An 18,370-nucleotide genomic window follows, 5' to 3' on the forward strand; every position below is an offset into this window, starting at 1 on the left:
TCAGCATCAAAAAGAATAAAATAAGAATAACAGTTATCTGCCTAAGTTTCTTCCTCCTCACACAAACGCCTAACTAATTAAACGAAACCCCTTTAATTAGGGAACAGGTATCTGTAATGAACTATGACCACTCCAGCAGTGAAGTATAAGTTATGTATTATCACAATTCTGCTTTCATTAATTAATGAAAATCAAAATGAACAGCTGTGCACAATCGTATGTTCATGTTATGAAGCTAAGTACACATTTATCACAAGATTACTTTCTTTTTTTGTTTTTTTTAGTCAGTTTTTGTGTACGCCGGTTTTATGGTATGGCTTTCAAATGTATGCGTGTGTGAGTTTGTGTGTGTGTGTGTGGGTGTGTGCTTGTGAATGACAACTCTCTTTCCTTTTTTGGAAATGCGAGATTTTTTGTTGTTGTTGTATTTTTATGTTCAGTATCCAGGGCGGTCAATATCAAGACCTTTACATGAACGGGTAGTGCTTGCACAGTTTGGTCAACTTTAACATGTGTGTGTGCGCGTGTGTGTGTGTGCGCGCGCGCGCCACGTGTGCTTGCTTGCTTATGTGTGTGCGTGCGTGTCTGTGAGCGTGTCGAGCGTACCAACGTTTTTTTTGTTTTTGTTTTTATTCAATTTGTTTATATTTTATTTTAGTCGTTTTTAATTTTTTTTAAAAATTTATTTATTTTTTAAAATTTTTATATACATATTTTTTGGTACTGTTGTTTCACCGTTGAAGTTTGTAGATGTGTTTAATTTTCATGAATAAACATGCATCTTTCCCAAAATCCGATGTTCTTTATTTAGCCTTCACATTCATCAAAATTGTTCACGCTACCTATCTTCATTTAAAAAAACCAAAAAAAAAAAAACCAAACTTTTTTCTTTTAACAAATTGTGGGTTATTACTCACTATCAGGTTATCTCCCTTTTCCACGTAAAAAAAAAAAAAAAAAAAAAATCAATTTCCGTTGCCATGCACATAAAATTTTATATATATATATATATATATATATAAATTAAAAAAAAACAACCGAAGAAGATTTACTTCTGACACTTATGTGTGTTATATATGAGTTACAGTTATCAACGTACTGTTCGATGTTAAATGAACTATCACAATGCCTGTTTATGGCCTCTTGAAAACAATGGTTGGTGCACGTGTTTACAACAACAACAACAAAAAAAAAAAAAAAAAAAAAAAAAAAAAAAAAAAAGCTGAGCTGTATTGTGTCACTCTGGACCATAATCATATTAATTTATCGCTATTATGCAGTCACCATTCTAGCTCGTTCATACTTCCGAATGAAATCAATACCTGAGGTCGTTAAAAAAAACAACAACAACCCAACTTTGTATGCCCCAGTGTTTTTGTGTTGTTGTTTTTGTTGTTGTTGTTAATTCTTTAACTCTGTCCGTGCTCTGATCTGATAATTCATTAATGTCAAAATAGAAATTCTGATTAAGCCATTACTTACCACGGGATAATCTAGTCTAATACCGAATTCGCATTTGTTTGTTTTTTTAACATAACAGACTGAAAGAGGTTATACATTCAAACCCAACACACATTTGCTAAAGATGGATAGTATTTTTTTTTATTCTTATTCTATTTCTTTAAAAGAGACTGAAACTACATCTTGTTTTCATTCCTCTTATTCGATATACTTTCTCCACCTTCTGAAATTTCCTCTTACTTTTATTAAGAAAATAATAAAAGAATGAACATGTACTTTCGCTACACACACAAAAAAAAATGTTCCTTTTCCTTCGTTTTATATATCATAAGAACGACGTTGTGTTTCCTTGAGAAGTTCCTCTTCTTTCATTGAAAACAGAAATGAGAACGATATTATACTTTCTCTACATTCCGAATTTTCCTCTTACTTTTATTTAGATAAAATAAAAGAATGAAAATCTACTTTCGCTATATGCTGAAATGTTCCTTTTCCTTCACATGATTTTTATATTTATTATAGAAACGACGTTGTAGTTCCTGAATTATTCCTTCTTCGTTTTAAAAGATCGAAAGAAATAAAATAACCATTTCCCTACATTATGAAATGTTGTCCGTTCACGTATCTGTTTTTTGTTTGTTTGTTTGTTTGTTTTTTGTTGTTTTTTTCTTCTCGAACGGGAAGAATTACGATCTTCATCCCTATACGCTGCACAAAAGTTTTACAAAAAACCTAGACAGAAATTAAACATATAACAATGTCTAAGTTTGTTTTTCTTTCGTGCTACAAAAGATTCCTTCATAAACAACTTTACAACAGATGAAACAGATGAGGAAGTTGTACGTGTTTAAAAACTCATTGACAGACCTGAAAAGTGATGTAACTCGGCGTAAAGCTGAAAAAGACAGGTCCACTTGAAGTGTTAATTCCGGACTCAGATATTCTTCACAAAAACCAACGGATTATTTCAAAGTTGTAATTTTGGGAGTTCTCATTCAGCAGACATTTAATTACTGATCCGTCTGCTCTGCAAACTTGCAGGCTACATGTTTGTGTCTAGCTGTACGAGAGACAAAAAAAAAAAAAGAGCAGACGTAAATAATTGATACGTCTGCACAGAAAACGTGTTACATGTTTGTGTCTGGTTTTACGAAAAGACACACACTCATAAACACTTTTTTTGTTGTTGTATTGTTGCCTTTTCTATTGCACTGGAATTAGTTTTGTGAACTTCAGCTCTTGATGCTTGACAGAAGACAAAAAAGATAGTTTAGGTTCATCCATTGTTGTTTTTCTGGATGTTATGACCATACTTATTTGTTCCTTTTTTTTTCCTGCCAGAGACTTTTTTTTTTTTCCCTCCTGCATTGTTCTACTGACTTCCTCATCCATTTCAACGAGTCACGCAACACTACAAACCATTTCATCCGTCATTCACGACTAAGCTCCACAGCAGTGTCTTAGGTGTGGAGAGGTGGGTCTTTCTTTCGGGTCAAGATGACAGCCGAGAAAAGAGACAACAAAAGATATAATCAAATGCTTGATCCACGCGCTGTCGTGTTGTCCAATCAGATGTTGGCGTTTGTCGACCAGAAGAATAAGTTGCCGCGTTGTCCAAGAAGGTGTTGTGAGACAACACCACAAAGACATCAACAACGCTGATCATCACAACGTCGTGTTGTCCAATCAGATGTTGCCGTTTGTCGACCATAACATTATTGCCGCATTGTCCAAGAAGATGTGATTGTTGTTGTTGTTGTTGTTGCTGCGTTGTCCCAGAAGATGTTATAGAGATTGTCCAAGAAGATGTTGCGCTGTCCACAAGATGCTTGTGTTGTCCAGGAACATGACATGAGGCCCCAACAGACAGGAGCCCATGGTGAAGATCCAAGGATGTAAAAAAAAAAAAGACTGCGTGAGGTTTGTATGGGGTGGGGTGGTATTCCGAGCCCCCCTTTTCTGGTTTTTGCACAGAAACGGTTGAGAACCAAGCAAGATGTCGTCCTAGAACCAGACTACAAGACTACTTGTCTGGCAGCGAAGGGCGCAAAGACTTGATTTGGTTTGGTTTGGCGGGTTCGTGCTGTTTCCGGTCTTGTGCAGACAGAAAGTGACAGAGAGATAGATAGATAGACACAGAGAGAGAGAGAGATTGAGAGAGAAGGGGGAATATATATATATATATATATATATAGATAGATAGATAGATAGATAGATAGATAGAAAGGGGGGTAAATAGAGAGAGAGCAAGAGCGAGAGAGAAAGAGACAGACAGACAGACAGACACACAGAGAGACAGAGACAGAGAGGGAGAGAGATGGTGGTAGTGGTGTTGGTGGCTGAGCATCAGGCGGTACTGAAGAAGGTGGTGCAGACTGCCGGCAGAGTTGAAAGGAAGTCCCAGGGGGGTCACTCTTGGTGGGGGGCAGAGTTCTGGCCGGCACCGTTCGTGGCGGCCTCTTTGGCTTGGTGCGCGTGCAACACCGCCACTGCCTCCTCCACCTGAACATACCCGTGGGCATACATATGGAATAATGATAATCATCATTGATGATGATGATCACAATAATAATAATAATAATAACGATGATAATGATAATAGATGCATGTATGATAGTCAGTCGTGTCTGACAATGACCATCAGAACAGCAGAGGAGGCAACCGCTGTTCTGACTATCTGGGCCAGAATTTGATCAAAGTCGAGAGTGTCTTGCCCAAGTTACATCTCCACTCTCTTTCCCTAAGGAGGGTTTTAGGACTGTTGGTGTTGGGGATGGTTCCCAAAAAGCCGACTAGTCCCCAAGGGTTGCAGCACAAAGAGCCAGCGCAGTGCTGCCTCCTAGTTTGAGAATCATAGTCTTTCACAAAAGACTAAGCTGAAAATGAATTCCCATTGCGATGGAGAAACCACTGGTCATGCAGCTCTCACTACTAATACTGCTACTACTACTACATACTTATTCAGCGCTTTTTCTCAAATAAGAGTTCAAAGCACTTTATATACAGTACAAAACTCTTCTACTACAACTACTGCAACTACTACTACCACTCTAATTCTTTACTGTAATGGCAAAGTAATAAATATCGATTACATACTCGCTTCAGACATCATGACGACGGGCACAATAACTGATTGGTTAAGGCGTTGGACTTTCAATCTGCGGGTCCCGGGTTCGAATCCCGGTCAATGCGCCTGGTGGGTAAAGGGTGGACATATATTTATATATTTTTTTTTCTTATCTCCCAGGTCAACAGATGTGCAGACCTGCTAGTGCCTGAACCCCATTCGCGAGTATACGCATGCAGAAGATTAAATACGCACGTTAAAAATCTAGTAATCCATGTCAGCGTTCGGTAGGTTATAGAAGCAAGAACACAATCGGCATGCGTCTCAACGAAAACGAAGTATGGTTGCATACATCGCGAAGGTAAAAACGGGCATACAAGTAAAAGCCCAGTCGTGTATAAGAGTGAGCGTGGGAGTGGCAGAAGAAGACATCATGACATGACTCGTCCAACTCACTTGCTCACACACACACATATGCACGCGCCCTCCACTCGGGATTTTTATGTGGGTTTACTCCCTTAGCCTTTGACTTTCCCTTACGTCTACCCACAAAGGCAGTGATGGCCATAGCCCCATGGCTGGAAGACTCATGGAGGGCAGGGTTCTTATCTCTATCTGCGCAGTTCCGAAGGACCTTGCCCACCTCTCATTGATGGACTTGTGTAGAGTAACAAACTGGCACCCCAACTTCCTCTCATCAGCAGCTTCCCCCCCCCCACCCCCACACACACACCCACACCCCCCTCAATATCGCAATATCCACAATTTTCCCTCTCATGAAGGAATGAGCAGTGTTCACAACAGGACGTGGGCAGTCACTCCCGTCACACACACACACACACACACACACAGGAGTGGAGGCAAGGGGAAGAAATGTGAATATTGCCCCCCATCCCACCCCTCGGAAATATCCACAATTTTCCCCCTCGTGAAGGAATGAGCAGTGTTTACAACAAGACGTGGACGTTCACTCCCGTCACACACACACACACACAGAGAAGAGTGGAGATAAGGGGAAGAAATGTGAATATTGCCCCCCATGCCCCCGCACCCCTCAGAAATATCCACAATTTTCCCTCTCATGAAGGAATGAGCAGTGTTCACGAGGCGTGGACGTTCACTCCCGTCACACACACACACACACACAGAAGTGGAGGCAAGGGAAAAGAAATGTGAATATTGACCCCCTTCCCACCCCTCGGAAATATCCACAAATTTTCCCCCTCATGAAGGAACGAGCAGTGTTTACAACAAGGCGTGGACATTCACTCCCATCAGTCACACACACACACAGGAGTGGAAGCAAGGGGAAGAAATGCGAATATTGCCCCCCCCACCCCCTCATCCCACCCCTCGGAAATATCCACAATTTTCCCTCTCATAAAGGAATGAGCAGTGTTTACAACAAGACGTGGGTGGTCACTCCCGTCAGTCACACACACACACACACACACAGAAGAGTGGAGGCACGGGGAAGAAATGTGAATATTGCCCCCACCGATCCCACCCCTCGGAAATATCCACAATTTTCCCTCTCATGAAGGAATGAGCAGTGTTTACAACAAGGCGTGGACGTTCACTCCCGTCACACACACACACACACAGAGAAGAGTGGAGGCAAGGGGAAGAAATGTGAATATTGCCCCCCATCCCACCCCTCGGAAATATCCACAATTTTCCCTCTCGTGAAGGAATGAGCAGGGTTTACAACAAGGTGTGGACATTCACTCCCGTCAGTCACACACACACACACACAAACACATTCACACACAGAAGAGTGGAGGCAAGGGGAAGAAATGTGAATATTGCCCCCTCATCCCACCCCTCGGAAATATCCACAATTTTCCCTCTCGTGAAGGAATGAGCAGTGTTCACAACAAGGCATGGACGTTCACTCCTGTCAGTCACACACACACACACACACAGAAGGGTGGAGGCAAGGGGAAGAAATGTGAATATTGACCCCCATGCCCCCCACCCCTCGGCATTATCCAAATTTTCCCTCTCATGACGGAATGAGCAGTGTTCACAACAAGGCGTGGACGTTCACTCCACCAGTCACACAGAGGAGTGGAGGGGAAGAAATGTGGACATTGCCCCCTTCCCCCCCACGGCAATATCCACAATTTTTCCCTTTCAAGACGGACGGACTGAGTAGTGTTCACAAATAAGGCGTGGACGTTCACTCTGTCAGTCACACACACAGAGGTGTGGAGGGGAGAAATATGAACACTGCTGCCTTCTCCACCACCACCACCACCACCCCTCCAGACCTCCCCCCCCACCCCCCCCACCCCCCTCCTCACCTTCAGCTTCAGCGACTCGTGCGACTCCAGCATGTGCAGCAGCTCCGAGTTGTCGATCTCCAGCAGCATCCCTGTCACCTTGCCAGCCAGGCTCGGGGCCAGGCGGCGGATGAGCGGGAACAGCCTTTCGCCCAGCATCTGCTTCTGCTCCTGTAAGGGGGCGCTGGCCAGCAAGGCGGCGGTCAGAGGCTCTCCCTGACCTCCGACACCTCCTCCTCCTCCCACCATGCTGCCTCCGCTGCCTCCACTGCCTCCGCTGTTGCTGCTGCTGATCCCTCCGGCGCTGACTACTATGCCTTGTCCACCTCCAGGCTGCTTTAGGGGGGAACAGACGATAGTGTGTGTGCAGTGACCGTTGAGAGAGAGAGGGGGAGGGAGAGAGAGGGAGAGAGGGGGGGGGGAGTGTGTGTGTGTGTGTTTGTGTGGTTGAGAGAGAGAGAGTGTGTATGTGTGTTTGTGTGGTTGAAAGAGAGAGAGAGATAGAGGGGGGGGGGGGGGGACATTCGTCACAATTGATAGACATTTGTTTCAGTAGCTGCTTTGATCGGAATTTATATGCGGAGCCTTTCACTCATACCACCTGTCCAGTCGCCATCTTGCAAGAGAGAGGTGTGGCTGAGAGAGGGAGAGAGAGAGAGAGAGTGTGTGTGTGTGTGTGTGTGTGTGTGTCTGTGTTTGAGAGAGAAAGTGTGTGTGTGTTTGAGAGAGAGGGAGAGGGAGTGTGTGTGTGTGTGTGTGTGCGTGCGTTTGAGAGAGAGAGTGTGTGTTTGTGTGTGTGTGTGTGTGAGAGAGAGAGAGAGAGAGAGAGGAAGTGTGTGTGTGTGTGTTTGTGTGGTTGAGAGAGGTAGGGACAGTGAATTTTAAAAAAGTCTGAAGCTGCTGAAAGCGTAACTTTTCTTCTTTGCTTTTTTTTGTCTTATGTATTGTATACACACACCCAATCCCCAACCCCACCCCACCCACAATCCCCGCTACAGTGGAGTGATGGCCTAGAGGTAACGCGTCCGCCTAGGAAGCGAGAGAATCTGTGCGCGCTGGTTCGAATCACGGCTCAGCCGCCTGATATTTTCTCCCCCCACTCCACTAGACTTTGAGTGGTGGTCTGGACGCTAGTCATTCGGATGAGACAATAAACCGAGGTCCCGTGTGCAGCATGCACTTAGCACACGTGAAAGAACCCACGGCAACAAAAGGGTTGTTCCTGGCAAAATTCAGTAGAAAAAATCCACTTTGATAGGAAAAATAAAACTGCACGCAGGAAAAAATACAAAAAAAAGGGTGGCGCTGTAGTGTAGCGACGCGCTCTCCCTGGGGAGGGCAGCCCGAATTTCACACAGGGAAATCTGTTGTGATAAAAAGAGAAATACAAATACAAATACACACACACAAGTCTTTATGGTCCAGTCCTTCAACCCAGTCCCTAATGCATTTTCTTTCCCTCTGTTCCTTTTTCTTTGGGGTAATATTTTTTTCTTATCCTTATAATTCTTTAACTTTAACAGAGAAATCTGTTGTGATAAAAAGAAATACAAATACAACACCCCCCCCCCCCCCCCACCCCCCATCCTCCTCCACAACACCCACCTGCGGAGCCACAGCGGCATACTGCACGCTCTGAGGCGATCCACCCGCAGCAGCTACAGCAGCAGCAGCAGCAGCAGCAGCAGCAGCAGCAGCGGCCGCCGCCGACGCTGACACAGACGAAGGGGCGGCAGGGGGCGGAGGGGGGTTGCGGATATGGGGGGCCAGCTTGTAGGTGGCGCGGGGGGGCGGTGGCGGGGCCATAGCCTGAGGCGGGTTGCCGGCGGCGGCGGCCGCAGCGAGAGCCCGGTGGTGGTGGGCGCCCTGGGCCGTCAGGACCGCCGGGGAAGGCGAAGAAGAGGGCTGGCCCATGATGGCGCGCGAGGACCTCTGCTGCCCTGGTGGGGGAGGAGGGGGCAGGGCGGAGGAGGGGGTCCCGGCGGCGGTGGGGGCTTGGGGGCCCGGGGGCACCCCCCCGGCTCCTGGGGGCACGCGGGAGCGGGAGGGGAGAGGGGTAGGGGCGGAGGCGGTGGCGGCGGTGTTGTTGGTGTTGAGGGCTCCCATGCCCCCGCCTCCTCCTTGCTGGCTGCTCACGGTTTGGTAGCCTGGTAGGGTGGTGGTGGTGGTGGTGGTTGGTGGTGGTTTGTGTGTGTGTGTGTGTGTGTGTGTGTGTGTGGAGGGGAGGGGGCGGGGGGGATTGGAAAAGAGAAATAAGTTTCAGTTGTATCTTCAAAGCGAACTGCGCGGGCTACACCACGTCCTACTACCGATGATGATGATGATGATGATGATTATGGTGATAGCCCAATAATAAATAAATATGACAGTGATTATAAAAATGATATAACATAACAATAATAAGTCTTTATGTTTATTCACCTCACAACCTTTATGTCTGTACTATTGTAAACTTTGAATAAAAATGTACCCCCCGAAAACGTAGTTTGACTGTCTACGGCCACACTGGAAAATAGCTTACTCATACATAAGAGTGAACGTAGGGGTTTCAGCCCACGAACTATGAAGAGGAGGGTGAGGAAGAACAGGAGGAGGAGAAGGAAAAAGAAGAGGAGAAGGACGGTGAGGAAGATGAGAAAGAGGAGGAGGAAGGTGAGGAAGAAGAAGAGGGGGGGGGGAGGAAAAGGAAGAAGAGGAGGAGGAAGGTGAAGAAGAAGAAGAAGAAGAAGAAAAGGAGGAGGAGGAGGAAGAAGAGGAGGGTGAGGAAGAAGAGAGAGGAGGAGGAGGAGGAAGAGGAGGAGGAAGAAGAAGAGGGTGAGGATCGAGGAGGAGGTGGGTGAGGAAGAAGAGGAGGAGGAAGAAGGTGAGGAAGAGAGGAGGAGGAGGAAGAAGAGAGGGTGAGGAAGAAGAGGAGAAGGAGGAGGAGAGAAGAGGAGGAGGAAGAAGAGGAGGAAGAAGAGGAGAAAGAGGAGGAAGAAGAAGAGGAGGAGGGTGAGGAATAAGAAGAATAATGATGATGATGATGACACAGAGAATAATGATAATAACAACAATAATACAAATACCAAGAAGAACAAGAAGAAGAAGAAGCAATGTTCCAACACCAAAAGACCCCCCCCACCCCCCCCGCCCCCTCCCTCCGTCCCTTACCTTGCGCGGCATGCTGGGAAGGCCTGGAGGGGTTCTGCCAGCATTGCTGCCCACGGATCTGAGGCATCTGTGCCGGCGCGAAGAACCCTCTCTGGGCCTGGGGCACCGTGGGGATGAAGTATCCGGCACCTCCAGGCTGGAACACCTGACTGTTGTAGGTCTGCTGGTTCTGGCACCACACAGAATAATGATCATAATATTGATAATGATTTGTAATTTGTTTTTGTATTTCTTTTTATCACAACAGATTTTCTATTGTGTGAAATTCGGGCTGCTCTCCCCCCCAGGGAGAGCGTGTCGCTATACTACAGCGCCACCTTTTTTGGGGGGTGGGTGGGGGGGGGTTATTTTTTCCTGCATGCAGTTTTATTTGTTTTCCCTATCGAAGTGGATTTTTCTACAGAATTTTAGTCAGGAACAACCCTTTTGTTGCCGTGGGTTCTTTTACGTGCGCTAAGTGCATGCTGCACACGGGTCCTCAGTTTATCGTCTCATCCGAATGACTACATCCGTAATGTTATAATGATAAGAAGAACAGCAACACCAACAACAACGATAATAGTAAGAACAACAACAATGATATATTAGTAACAAAAGCAGCAGCAGCACCACCACCACCAACAACAACAACAATAAGAATAAACAACAACAACAACAACAGTAACAGAAGAAGAAGAAGGAGAAGAAGGAGAATGATCTTCTTCTTGTTCGCCGCTTCAGTGTCAGTCAAGTGACTTACATTCTGCACTTATATAATAATATAATTTCCCCCACCCCACCCCACCCCCACGCACAGCTGTCTATGAATGCAGACAGCAACAAACAAACAAACAAAAAATTACCTTGCTCATTTCTGTATTAATTAATTCGCAGTTTCCGTCTGTTTCCATTGGAAACGTTTTATAGGACAATGGACTCATGTTGAAAATAGGTCTAAGTGTAATTAGGAAGCCCTTTGAGTTTCTTTTTTTGTTGTTGTAATGTTAGCAGTTGATTAGCTAGTTTGTTGTTTTATTTTGTTTACACCCCCCCAACCCCCCTGCAAACAGTGTTGTTTGCAGCCAATGTATTGAGTACCACTCATAATTAGACGTGCTAACTTGAACGTGCAGTTCCATCCGTTTCTATATGAACACCCCCCCCCCCCAAAAAAAAACAAAACAAAAAAAAAAAAAAAAACACACACAAACAAGAACAACACACCTATCGTTTCCGAACCACTGAATAACTGACCTAGAAGCAGTCTGCATGAATTGAATGATCTCTCGATTAAAAAAAAAAACACAAACACATACGAATGGTTGGGGTTTTATTTTATTTTATTTTATTTTTTATTAAGTGGTCATTAAAGTTTTGTGCTCTTTGTTAGCAGTAAACGTTATTCTCATAATGAAGGTCATTCATTAAATCTGGAATAAATGGCAGTTTGTGATATCATCATCATTATCAGCAGCTTCCTACAGCATCGTGATTGTCAACAACGTACATCCGGGAAAAAAGAAAAAAAAAAGACCTTGCTCTGTTGCATTTTATCATTGAAGGAGCATGCAGAAGGATGGACGAAGGGCGACAATCGAACACAACTCCCACACACATTTTGAACGACGTAGTTGTGTCCCATATGTCGTTCGCATGACGCTCACGTTGAATTCATTTTCCGTTTGAATTTTCAGTTGACTGAAATTCCTTTTAAGACTCTTTAACAGTTACTTTATTTATCTTATTGATTTATTCAGTCCTCATTGTCTTGGTATAATTATTTTCTAAATTGATATTTCTGTCGAAAATTGCGGTCTGTAAAGCGTTTGGCTGTATTCATCGTCAATGATCAAGTATGCAGCATTTTGTAAACTTACGTGTGACAGACTATGTTGGTAGTATTCTTTCTAAAATTCTAGGATGCATTCAAATGACAAATTTCGTGCGTGTTGCGTTGGGCTGTGTTGTGTTGTGTTGTATTCTACTGTTTAGTATTACCTTTCGCCACAATGCAGTTCTTTGTTGTTGCATTGCATTGCATTGCATTGCATTGTTTTGTATTACATTGTACTGTGCGAGTGCATTACTTTTTGTCACAGAAAATTTCTCCGTGATAAACTCAGTCTGGATGTGCTGTCTGGGAAGCATAACACACACACACACACACACACTCACACACAAACACACTCACAAGGCACTATGAAAAAAGAAAAAAAAAAGAAAATTAGAAAAGGAGAGAAACAAATGAAAAAACAGTATGTCTCGAATCTAACTGTTCTCAAACCATTATTATTTGTTATTATTATTATTACTATTACCATTATTATTTTGTTTTGCTTTTTGTGAGTGATACAGTGTAAATTTGCATGTCAGTGGGTCTTATAAACCTGGTTAAAAGGTTTAATTGACATTGGAAGTGATTCTGATTCTGATTCAAACACACACACTCAAACAGCACTGTAACTTATAAGTAAAGAAAGAAAAAACTAAAGGAAAAAATTGAGAAAAGTAGAAAGGAAAGAAAATTAAACGCATGTCCCCAACCCAACTTTTCTCAAATCACATTATTTGTTATTATTATTATCATTATTATTTTGTTTTGCCTTTTTGTGTGTGGTACAATGTAACTTTGCATGTTGGCGTCTTATAAACAATGTCAAGGTATAACTGACATTAAAATTGATTCTGATTCACGCACACGCACGCAACCTCCCACCCCCTACAACCCCAACCCTAAATTAGAATTTTACACGAACGCTGTGACAAATTATAAAATTGAACCGTATTTAAAGGATACAGCAAATACACAACACAGGAAAGCACTGACTATGTTACGAATCAGCGCCCATGACTTACAAATCGAACAGGGAAGATATAAAAATACACCGAAAGAACAATGACTGTGTGATACTTGTAACAGTTTAGAAGATAAGATTCACGTTTTAGACAATTGTGTAAAATACAGTGCTTACAGACACAGATTCCTAATCGATATATGTCGTCCAAATGCAAAGCTTAGTGAACTGATCCATCTAACAGAATTACAGCCAAGGCTAGCGAAATTTGTCCACGAATGTTTCTTTTCTTAATATGCTCATGTTTATGTCGGATCCACTCTGTTTACGCATACCCAGATTCAAACACTCCACTGTTGGACGCCGTTCTTTCTCTGTCTCTGGACCTTGTCTTTGGAATGAACTTCCTCTTTCGCTTCGTCAGGTCTCCGCACTCAGCTCTTTCAAGTCTAGCCTTAAAACCCACCTCTTCACAAGATAAACTCCCTCCCCTACCTCTTCCTTGTCTTCAGTTTTAGAGTTATGCGTGCGTGTGAATGAGTGGTGTGAAAGCGCTTAGATTTGTTTCTGCACAAGATTCAGCGCTATATAAATACCATTTTTATTATTATGTTTATGTTTCATTGTGTCTTATAAACTTTAAGGTTTTATGACAATGAAAAGTATTCTATTCTTTTCTACCCCCACCCCACCCCACCCCACCCCTCCCGCTCACACACACACACACAGACACACAAGCCACCAGTACCTGACGCGCCACATTGACCCTGGAAGCCAGAAAAGCGCGGCGGTCCTCTTTGCGCTGAGCCAGGGCGACATACAGCGGTTTGCACACGATGATCCGACCGTTCATCTCTGTCACCGCGCGAGTGGCCTCCCCTGGGTTGCTGAAGCAGACGAACCCGAAGCCTTTGGTGCGTCCGCCTTCGGTCATGACCTTGGGGAGAGAGAAGGGGGGCGGGAGGTATGGGTTGGGGGCGTGGGGGGGAGGGGGGTGGGGAGAAGAGAGTCAATACTTTTGTTTCTTTGTGGGTTTTTTTTTCTCTCTCTCGTTAGTCTGTTGTGTTTGGGTTGTTTTTTTTTGTAGGATACAGTCGTGTCAGAGTCAGGCATTGTATTGGATCTTCTGTCTGATCCAGTTGTTCTTCGTGTGTGAATTATTTGTTTTGTGTGTGCTTTCGTATGAATCTGTGAGACTGGATATTTGTTGTATAATTGTGTGTGTGTGTGTGTGTGTGTGTGTGTGTGTGTGTGTGTGTGTGTAGTGTGTGACTGAAACCTGATTGAATGACACAGGAAACGACTGATGAGCGCCCAATAACAGCTGTCAGTCGGCTCTACCCAGGCAGGTAGCCTGTTGTGCAAATGACACGATATTAAGTATTCCTGTCATCATCACCATCATCATCATCATCATCGTGTGACTGAAACCTGATTAAATGACACAGGAAACGACTAGTGATGAGCGCCCAAGTAGGCAGCCTGTTGCGCAAATAACTCTCGTGTTTGTAATTGTAAAGTGCTCATAGCTTGGTCTCCAACCGAAGAAAGGCGCTGTATAAGTATTCCTGTCATCATCATCATCAAATTCTGTCATCATCACCATCATCATCATCATCATCACCATACCAAATCTTCACTTACCTTAGCACAAATAATGACTCAAAACAAGCTGAACACTTTTCGTCAACCCTTCAGCCAAATTCTGTCATCATCATCATCATCATCATCATCATCATCAACATCACCACCACACCAAAATCTTTTTCTCAGCACAGGTGATGACGCAGAATTAGCTAAACGATGTTCGTCAACCCTTCAGCCAAATTCTGTAATCATCACCACAATCATCATCAACATCACCACACCAAATCTTCAATTACCTTAGCACAGGTGATGACGCAGAATTAGCTAAACGATGTTCGTCAGCCTTTCAGCCAAATTCTGTAATCATCACCACAATCATCATCAACATCACCACACCAAATCTTCAATTACCTTAGCACAAGTGATGAGGCAGAACTAGCTGAACCTTTTGTCAGCCGAATTTTATCATGATCATAGTCTCCATCATCGTCATTGACACCATCATCCTCATCGCCGCTGACCTTAGCACTGGTGATGATGTCGAACTGAGATAACACTGTCATAACCATCATCATCAAAACCATCATCATCGACACCATCATCCTCATCGCCGCTGACCTTAGCACTGGTGATGATGCCGAACTGAGATAACACTGTCGTAACCATCATCATCATCACCGACACCATCATCCTCATCGCCGCTGACCTTAGCACTGGTGATGATGTCGAACTGAGATAACACTGTCGTAACCATCATCATCATTGACACCATCATCCTCATCGCCGCTGACCTTAGCACTGGTGATGATGTCGAACTGAGATAACACTGTCGCAACCATCATCATCATCATCATCATTGACACCATCATCCTCATCGCCGCTGACCTTAGCACTAGTGATGATGCCGAACTGTATTGAAACCATCATCATCATCATTGACACCATCATCATCATCGCCGCTGACCTTAGCACTGGTGATGATGTCGAACTGAGTTAACACTGTCGAAATCATCATCATCGAAAGCATCATCATCATCGCCACTTACCTTAACACTGGTGATGATGCCGAACTGAGATAACACTGTCGAAATCATCGTCATCATCATCGAAACCATCATCATCATCGCCACTCAGCTTAGCGCTGGTCATGATGCCGAGTTGGGAGAACTCTACTGAAACCATCATCATCATCATCATTGACACCATCATCATCATCGCCGCTAACCTTAGCACTGGTGATGATGCCCAACTAGGAGAACTGTATTGAAACCATCATCATCATCATCGACACCATCATCATCATCGCCGCTGACCTTAGCACTGGTGATGATGTCGAACTGTGATAACACTGTCATAACCATCATCATCATCATCGAAACCATCATCATCATCGCCGCTTACCTTAGCACTGGTGATGATGCCGAGTTGGGAGAACTGTATCGAAATCATCATCATCATCACCGAAACCATCATCATCATCATCACAGACACCATCATCATCATCGCCGCTTACCTTAGCACTGGTGATGATGCCGAATTGGGAGAACTGTATCGAAATCATCAACATCATCATCATTATCATCATCATCACTGCTTACCTTAGCACTGGTGATGGTGCCGAATTGGGAGAACTCTTTGTACAGGCGCTCATCGTCCACGGCCTCGTCGAGGTTCTTGACGTAGAGGTTGACGCCCTGCAGACGGTTGACCCGGTCGACCTTGAACTTGTCGAAGCGCTCCTTCAGCTCCGCCTGACGCTCCGACTTCTTCTGGGCCCGGCCCGCGAACAGGGTCTTCCCGTTCAGCTCCATGCCGTTGATGGCCTGTACCGCCTGTGACACGTGGTTTAATGGCTTGTAACAAGTGACAAGTGGTTTGATTACACCAACTGTGACACGTGGTTTAAAGGCTTGTAACAAGTGATAAGTGCTTTGATAGCACCGACTGTGACACGTGGTTTAAAGGCTTGTAACAAGTGATAAGTGCTTTGATCGCACCGACTGTGACAAGTGGTTTAAAGGCTTGTAACAAGTGATAAGTGCTTCAATCGCACCGACTGTGACACGTGGTTTAAAGGCTTGTAACAAGTGATAAGTGCTTTGATCGCACCGACTGTGACACGTGGTTTAAAGGCTTGTAACAAGTGACAAGTGGTTTGATGGCTCGCAACACCTGTGATATAATTATGGTTTACGGACTTGTAACAAATGACACCTACTTTAATGGCTTGCACCGTCTGTTACAAGCAGTTTAATGGCTTGTAACAAGTGGTTTAATGATCTGCACTGCCTACCACATGCCTGTGACATGTGACAAGTGGTTTAATGGCCTGTACCGCCTGTGACAAGTGGTTTAATGACATATACCGCCTGTGACAAGTGGTTTAATGGTTTGTGACGAATGGTTTAATGACTTGTACCTCCAATCACAAGTTGATGGCTTGTACTGCTGCCTGTAATAAATGGTTTAATGACATATACCACCTGTGACAAGTGGTAAATGGCTTGTGACGAGTGGTTTAATGACTTGTATCTCCTATGACAAGAACTTTATGGCTTGTACCACCTGTGACAATTGGGTATCTGGCCTGTACCTTCTATGACGAGTTTATAGCTTGTACTATCTGTGACACATGGTAAGTGGTTTGATCCCTCGATTGCTAGTACTTGGCAAAGTGAGATCAATGTCGCGTCAGTTTTTTTTTTTTATTTTTTTATATTTTTTTATCTTTTTCTTTCTTTTTATTTTTTATTTTTTTTTATTTTTATAGATAACCTTGTTTCTTACATGCTGTGTACCTTCAATATTATAACCTTTTAAGATCATATGTCATGAACAGTTCGTGACACATGATTTAAATCAAGTTCCCCCAAAATCAAAATGCGGCTAGACTATGCTGAGGATGTAAGCCCTTCCAATTAATTTATTATCCTCCGATTACAAAGAAAAAAAAAAACGTAAAACAAATTATCAAAAATACTTGAATGCCACACACAAAATATGCATAAAAAGATTAGACAGACAAGTTATATTGCAATAGAGAGCAAGAACCCATCAAAGTATTTACAAAATAACTACCTATTTGCCATAGCAAAACAGCACATATAGTACATCACAGATCACAGGAAAGCGGGAAAATGTGCTATCTTCTTCTTCTGCGTTCACTCGTATGCACACGAGTGGGCTTTTACGTGTATGACCGTTTTTACCCCGCCATGTAGGCAGCCATATTCTGTTTTCGGGGGTGTGCATGCTGGGTATGTTCTTGTTTCCATAACCCACCGAACGCTGACATGGATTACAGGATCTTTAACGTGCGTATTTGATCTTCTGCTTGCATATACACACGAAGGGGGTTCAGGCACTAGCAGGTCTGCACATATGTTGACCTGGGAGATCGTAAATATCTCCACCCTTTACCCACCAGGCGCCGTCACCGTGACTCGAACCCGGGACTCTCAGATTGAGAGTCCAACGCTTAAACCACTCGGCTATTGCGCCCGTCAGTAAATGTGCTATCAAAGATTGCTAAAAAAACAAAAAAAAAACAAAAAAAACCAAACAAACCTAAAACCAGAAAGGGGAATGGACATGGAAAACAGAAAGAAGCAGACTATAGTGAAGGAAGAAAAAAGGCGGCAGAAACAAAGCGAGCAATAAAAAAAAGAGGGAATTTCTGGCACAGAATTTCCAGAAGGCAGGGATATCATTCATACTGCAAGACCCCCGGCGGGCGCAATAGCCGAGTGGTTAAAAGAGGTGGACTTTCAATCTGAGGGTCCCGGGTTCGAATCTCGGTAAAAGCGCCTGAATGGGTAAAGGGTGAAGATTTTTCTGACCTTCCAGGTCAACATATGTGCAGACCTGCTTAGTGCCTGAACCCCCTGCATGTGTATGTGCAAGCAGAAAATCAAACACGCACGTTCAAGATCCAGTAATCCATGCCAGCGTTTGGTGGGTTATGGAAACAAGAACATACCAAGCATGCACACTCCCGAAAACGGAGTATGGCTGCCTACATGGCCGGGTATATAAACAAAACGGTC

The 18,370-nt window shown here is 43.9% G+C and overlaps 1 protein-coding gene across 1 annotated transcript in view; it reads right to left on the reverse strand.

Annotated features, from left to right (window-relative positions):
* Positions 1-3,870: 3,870 nt before the first annotated feature.
* Positions 3,871-18,370, reverse strand: part of LOC143276889 (polyadenylate-binding protein 4-like) — a 43,778-nt gene continuing 29,278 nt past the window's right edge. Inside the window, exons 6-11 of the mRNA XM_076581545.1 lie at positions 15,923-16,156; positions 13,486-13,674; positions 9,964-10,132; positions 8,533-8,960; positions 6,835-7,146; positions 3,871-3,963 (exon numbers count right to left, since the gene is read on the reverse strand). Of these exons, the coding sequence (XP_076437660.1) occupies positions 3,871-3,963; positions 6,835-7,146; positions 8,533-8,960; positions 9,964-10,132; positions 13,486-13,674; positions 15,923-16,156 (1,425 nt within the window). The remainder of the gene's footprint in view (positions 3,964-6,834; positions 7,147-8,532; positions 8,961-9,963; positions 10,133-13,485; positions 13,675-15,922; positions 16,157-18,370) is intronic.

This window comes from Babylonia areolata, chromosome 33 (assembly GCF_041734735.1).
Source record: "Babylonia areolata isolate BAREFJ2019XMU chromosome 33, ASM4173473v1, whole genome shotgun sequence".
In the NCBI taxonomy this organism is placed as follows: domain Eukaryota; kingdom Metazoa; phylum Mollusca; class Gastropoda; order Neogastropoda; family Buccinidae; genus Babylonia; species Babylonia areolata.